At 42.2% G+C, this 6,769-nt stretch overlaps 2 protein-coding genes across 2 annotated transcripts; both read right to left on the bottom strand.

Annotated features, from left to right (window-relative positions):
- Nucleotides 1–2,059: 2,059 nt before the first annotated feature.
- On the bottom strand, nt 2,060–2,674 carry LOC138881748 (uncharacterized). The gene has a single exon (XM_070162000.1). The coding sequence runs from the start codon at nt 2,672–2,674 to the stop codon at nt 2,060–2,062; it is 615 nt and encodes a 204-aa protein (XP_070018101.1).
- Nucleotides 2,675–3,862: 1,188 nt separating this feature from the next.
- LOC138881747 (uncharacterized) lies at nt 3,863–6,064 on the bottom strand. The gene is made up of 5 exons (XM_070161999.1): nt 5,927–6,064; nt 5,412–5,815; nt 4,344–4,548; nt 4,035–4,280; nt 3,863–3,919 (listed from the first exon to the last, which is right to left on the bottom strand). Exons 1-5 carry the CDS (start codon nt 6,062–6,064, stop codon nt 3,863–3,865), a joined length of 1,050 nt encoding a protein of 349 aa, XP_070018100.1.
- Between the last annotated feature and the right edge of the window lie 705 nt (nt 6,065–6,769).

The raw sequence follows: 6,769 nt of genomic DNA, 5'->3' as shown, positions 1-6,769 counted from the left end.
TGCAAATGCGGAGGCAGGGCTTAGCCTCATGAAAGATTTGAGGCAATGCTTAGTCTCATGAAAAGAGAAGGCAATGCTTAGCCTTATTCAAATGTAGAGGCATGGCTTAGCCTCATTCAAGATTTGAGACAGGGCTTAGTCTCATGCAAAGAGAAGGCAGTGCTTAGCCTTATGCAAGTGTGGAGGCAGAGCTTAGACTCATACAAAATTTGAGACAAGGCTTAGTCTTATGCAAAGAGAAGCCAATGCTTAGCCTTATGCAAATGTGGAGTCAGGGCTTAGACTCATTCAAAATTTGAGACATGGCTTAGTCTAATGCAAAGAGAAGGCAATGCTTAGCCTTATGCAAATATGGAGGCATGGCTTAGCCTCATGCAGGATTTGAGACAGAGCTTAGTCTCATGCAAGTAGAAGGCAATACTTAGCCTTATGCAATGAACATTGAGCATGTAGGAGTAAAATGTGTCTTAACGGGAGGTATATTTGGTGTCTGGTAGCCCGATTGATAGTGATTTTGTTGCGTGTATATATTTGCGAGTGCTACTGTTACGTCAAATGTGCCCATGCTCAAAAAAAATTGTAAGTTTTTGGAAGGGGAGGTTGGTTCGTGCCTTCGTCTGTTGGCTTTGTTCTGATCTGGGTAACACCTGACTGTCACAGGACCTGAGTTTTCGAAAATATACACTTATTGATAAAAGTAGAGTTATTCTAGAAAACATAGTGAAATATTAAGTAATTTTAGATGAACTAGTGACTGTAACACATTTCAGAGACATTGCAGCCTTCTCGTATTAGAATTTTAAGGGCCCTCTTCAAAAGTCTACCCCAGTTTGGTAAATGATCCTTCGACCGTTTGCGTGCGATGAAATTTGTTGACGTTTCTCTGAAATTTTGAGAATCCTTCTCAAAATTCTGCCCCAGTTTCTTAATCAATTTCTGACTTTCTAGCCTATGAATGAGTTGGCTGGATTTGCTCCAGAATTTTAAGGGTCTTCCTCAAAATTCTGCCCAGTTTCTGGTTCTGGGGAATGGGGATGAAAATTTTATTATGATATGACCGAACCTGCAGGGCTACCTACGTATCCCCTCTTAAATGGGAATCAGGTGAAACATAGTTAAATTGCATAGTATCTCTTGACTGCGTCTGAATTGATTGGTTTTGGCCAAACTTCTCCATCCATTTCTGCAAGTATGAGTGCTCCTCCTGTTATCACCCTATGAACCATGTAGGGACCTTTCCAGTTGGGAGAGAATTTCTCTTTGGCTTCGTCTTGATCTGGGAGGATCTTCTTCAGTACCAACTGTCCTGGTGAAAACTGTCTTGGTTTAACCCTTTTGTTGAAAGCTCTAGACATTCTATTCTGATAAAGTTGGCCGTGACATACTGCGTTCATTCTTTTTCCGTCTATGAGGGCCAGTTGCTCGTAGAGGCTCCTTATCCATTCTGCGTCGCTGAGTTCGGCTTCTTGTATGATTCTTAAAGAAAGGATTTCTACCTCGGCTAGAATGACAGCTTTGGTACCATAAAATAATAAATAGGGAGTTGCTCCATTTGACGTGCAGACTGTGGTGCGGTACCCCAATAGGGCAAAGGGTGACTTCTTGTGCCATTGTTTATGATTTTCTACAATCTCCTTAGTATCTTCTTGATGTTCTTGTTGGTGGCTTCTACGGCTCCGTTCATCTGAGGTCTATATGATGTAAAGTTTTTGTGCTTGATTTTGAAGGTTTCGCACATAGTTTTCATCAGGTCACAGTTGATATTGGCGGTATTTTCTGTGATAATGGACTTGGGAACTTCGAGTCGGCAAACAATACGATCCTTGTCAAAGTTTGCGATGACTTTCTTGGTTACAGCTTTGTAGGATGCAACCTCTACCCATTTTGTGAAGTAGTCAACAGCCACTAAAATAAACATGTGCATGTTTGAAGCAGTAGGCTTGATCGGACCGATGACATCCATTCCCCAGGCACCAAAAGGCCAAGGTGCACGTGTTGCGTTAAGCTCATTAGGTGGTACCCTTATCATGTCTGCATGTACCTGACATTGGTGGCATTTCTATATGTACCGGATGCAATCCGTTTCCATGGTCATCCAAAAATATCTGGCTCTGAGTATTTTCTTGGCTAGAACAAAACCATTCATATGTGGTCCACAAGTTCTGGCATGTATTTCTTCGAACAATCTGGAAGCCTCCTTTGTGTCAACGCATGTTAACAACCCTATATCAGGGGTTCTTATATATAGGGTCCCTCCACTTTGGAAGAAGTGATTGGATAGCCTCCGCAGCATGCGTTTTTTAGTGTGATTTGCCTGCCCTGGATATTCTCCTCTTGTCAAATATTCTTTGATGTCGTGGAACCAAGGCTTTCCATCCGTCTCCTCTTCAACATGAGCACAGTAAGCCGATCCATTATGGATCATCACCGGGACGGGATCAATGAAATTCTTGTCTGGATGTTGTATCATTGATGACAAAGTGGCCAGTGTGTCTGCAAACTCGTTTTGAATTCTGGGCATATGCTTGAATTCTATCCTTGTGAATCTTTTCATCAATTCCTGCACATGATGCAAGTATGGTAGTATCTTGGTGTTTTTCGTATCCCACTCTCCTTGAACCTGATGTACCAGAAGATCTGAATCTCCAATCACTAGTAACTCCTGTATATTCATATCGATGGCGAGATGGAGCCCCATGATGAAACACATATTCCGCCATGTTGTTGGTGCATGGAAACCTAAGCTTCGCAGATACAAGGTAGTGTTAACCTATTTCTGATACCAAAACCACTCCAATGCCCACTCCTTTGAAGTTTGTGGTGCCATCTAAGAACATCCTCCAACCGTCGTAGGCTTCAGTAATGTCCTCTCCTACGAATGATATTTCTTCGTCGGGAAAATACGTTTTTAAGGGTTTGTATCCCCTCCCATAGGATTTTCAGCAAGATGGTCTGCCAATGATTGTCCTTTGACCGCCTTCTTAGTACATAGATGATATCCAACTCACTTAACAATATCTGCCACTTGGCTAACTTCCCGGTCGACATGGGTTTCTGAAATATGTACTTCAGAGGGTCCATCTTGGATATGAGGTACATGGTATAGGAACAGAAGTAATGCATCAGTTTTGAGCCGTCCAGGTCAAAGCATAGCAAGTACGCTCCAGCAGAGAGTACCGTTCTTTATAGGGTGTGAACTTCTTACTCAAGTAGTATATGACTTGCTCCTTACTCCCTATCCCGTCATGTTGTCCCAAAACACATTCGAAAGCTCCATCTAATACAGATAGATAGAGTAGCAAAGGCCACCCAGGTTCCGGCGGGACCAGGACTGGTAGTGTGGACAGGTACTCCTTGATTTTGTCGAAAGCCTTCTAACAATCTTCAGTCCAACTTGTTTCAGCATCTTTCCTCAACATCTTGAAGATGGGTTCACATAAAACTGTGGATTGTGCTATGAAACGACTGATATAGTTGAGACGTCCCAGGAAGCTCATCACATCATTCTTGCTCTTTGGTGGTTGTAACTCTTGAATAACCTTAAATTTGGACGGGTCCAACTCGATCCCTTGGCAGCTGACGATGAATCCCAACAACTTTCCTGTGGGAAACCCAAATGCACATTTTGTGGGGTTCAGTTTTAGGTTATACCTCCTTAGCCTGTCAAAGAACTTTCTCAAATCCGCTATGTGATCTGCGGCCCTCTTGGATTTGATAATGACGTCGTCAACATACACCTCTATTTCCTTATGTATCATATCATGTAAGATGGTTGTCATGGCTCTCATGTAAGTAGCCTCAGTGTTCTTTAGACCAAATGGCATCATCTTATAGAAGTACACCCCCCACGCTATAATGAAAGCTATTTTCTCTGCGTCTTCTTCATCCATCCAGATTTGGTAATAACCCATAAAGCAATCTACAAAGGATTGGAGCTCATGCTTGGAGCAATTGTCAATTAAGATATGTATGTTTGGAAGTGGAACATTGTCCTTGGGACTTGCATTGTTTAAATCTTGATAGTCAACACATACTCTGACTTTCCCATCTTTCTTCGGAACTGGTACAATGTTGGCTAACCAGGTTGGGTACTCAACTACCCTGAGAAGTTTGGCCTTGATCCTCTTAGTGACCTTCTCTTTGATTTTCACGCTCATGTCTGGTTTGAATTTTCTGAGTTTTTGCTTCACTGGCGGACACATTGGATTGGTAGGCAACTTGTAAGCCACTATAGATAGGCTCAGACCGGTCATGTCATCATATGACCATGCAAATATATTCTAGTATTCCCTTAAGAAACGAATGTACTCCTCCTTCCCTGGTGGTTATAAGTGAATGCTTACGTGAGTTTCCTTGATGGTCTCAGCGTCTCCCAAATTTACTGCTTCGGTTTCGTCCAGGTTGAACTTAGGCTTATTCTCAAAGTTCTCAACCTCTCGGACAATTTCCTCAGGTATTTCATCTTCTTTCTCCGAGTTACTATCCTTATGTTGCGTTGTCTCATTATTTGTCACAGCCATCGGTTCATCAGGAAAAGTAATAATAACGCTATAGAAAAAAAAATGTGAAAGATAACAATGAATAGTAAATAACAATGCATTTTGATTAAATTTTTGAAAGTATCCAAAACAAGTACGACTCAATAAATCGAGCAATTATTTTGAAACAAAATGCGTCTTTAACAACAAAATTACTAAAAACATCTGAAATGCCTAACATGACTATAGAAATAACATTAGGCTACATTCCAAGCTATCCAGGGACTTGGCGGGCCCGGGATGGTGTGGCAGTCCAATTCCTAAGAACGACTCCTTTCTTCATAGTTTGAATGGTGAGGTCTTCTTCCTCCTCCTCCTCTTCCTCAATTATTGCACTGAAATCCATATCCTCATCCTCTAGGAACAAATTCCTCAGCCCAGCTAAAGCTTCTTCTTCTGCAGTTCCCCATATTGTATCAGCCTAGCGAAAAGTCTGACCTAGATGTGGCACTGGTTGCTCGACAGGGTAATTAAGACCACGCCATAGAGGTGATCAATCATCATACTCTTTCCATGTACACTGGTATCCGAGCCCGAAGGTTGTACCATGACGTTTCAGTTGTATTGGTTTAGTAATGCCCTGGAGATTCTTCCCAATCCCTTTGCTGGGTTCATACCCAGACCATGCCAGTATTCTTTCTATTTTGTTACTCTACCATTTGTCTTTCTCAACTACATTGATATATTTGATGTGGTGATAAGTTTCCCCTCCTAGCCTTCTTCTGTTCCCGATAACCGGGATGGTTTGACTAATGTAATAGGATTACTTCCATCTCTGTGAATGATCACCTCCTGATGGTTCCATTCGAACTTGACAGTCAGGTGTAGTGTGGAAGCACAGCCCCAGCGGCATGTATCTATGGTCGACCTAACAGAAGATTGTATGTAGCTGATATGTCAAGCATTTGGAATTCAACATCAAACAAAGTTGGCCCCATTTGCATACAAAGATTAATCTCCCCAATCGTGGCCCTTTGAGACCTATCAAAGGCTTTCACGTTCATACTTCTTGCCCTTATCTCATGAAAATCTTTTCCCAATCTTTTCAGAGTTGACAATGGGCAAATATTGAGGTTTGAACCTCCATCTATCAGGACCCTAGCAACAAATTTATCTTCAAACTGCATCGTGATGTGCAATGCCCGGTTGTGACTTAAACCTTCGGGCAATAATTCATCCTCGTGGTAGGTAATCTTATGACTTTCCAGCACCTTCCCTACCATGTTGGTCATTTCTCTGCAGATGATGTTGTTAGGCAGATAAGCTTCATTCAACACCTTCATCAAAGCATTCTTGTGCGCCTCTGAAATTTGTAATAATGATAAGATGGATATCTGGGCGGGTGTTTTGTTGAAATGATCGACAATAGAGTATTCCCTCGCCTATACTTTCCTCCAAAGATCATCTAATCCATTTTTAATGATAGGTTGCTTAGTAGCAGCCTGCTTGCTTGATCCTCCCAAGTGTTCATATGTGTAGATCCTTCCCGTTCTGGTCATTCCTTGTGCAGCATCAGATTCTTCCATATTTGCCTTTCCCTTTCACCTAGCTTCGGCAACGTAATCCCAAGGTACGACTTTGGAATTAGAAGGAGGTGTGTTTGATACTATCACTGTGAAAGGTGTGGCCACTTTTACCTTAAATGGAGTAGGTGTGGCTGTAGAGGGGATCACATCTTCCTCAAATGGAACCGATGTGGTTACTTCAACCTCAACTAACGGCTGCGTCTGCACCACAATAGGAGTGAGTGTGACTATGAGTTTAAAATCATCACCTTCCCTATTAAGCCTGATTGACCCCTCAAGATCCCATTCTTCATCTGTCTTTATCGCATGTACCCCGTTACCCCTATGATTTGCGAGAGGATTGTTGCGGACGTTGGGTGTAGCTTCCTTTGCCTGTATGACCTTGTTATCAATCAATGTTTGGATTTTATCTTTCAATGTTTGGCACTCGTCAATGATGTTCCCCTTCATACCGGAATGATATTCGCTGGTTCTGTTTGGGTTAACCCATTAGGATGAGTTCTGTACTGCCACAACAGGATTATGAGTGACATAACCAATAGCATTTAACCTTTTGTACAACTGGTCGATGGGTTCAACAATAGAAGTGTATTGTCTAGGTGGTTTGCGATCAAAGTTAGGTCGGGGTTTCTGGTAATTTGGACGCGTTGGAGGTGAATGATAGTAGGCCGACTAGGTGTTATAGGTATGATAGGCGGTGGCGGG

Source organism: Nicotiana sylvestris, chromosome 11 (assembly GCF_000393655.2).
Source record: "Nicotiana sylvestris chromosome 11, ASM39365v2, whole genome shotgun sequence".
Lineage (NCBI taxonomy): Eukaryota > Viridiplantae > Streptophyta > Magnoliopsida > Solanales > Solanaceae > Nicotiana > Nicotiana sylvestris.
Note: the sequence above shows the minus strand (reverse complement) of the source record. Positions and strands in the feature narration are given on the sequence as shown.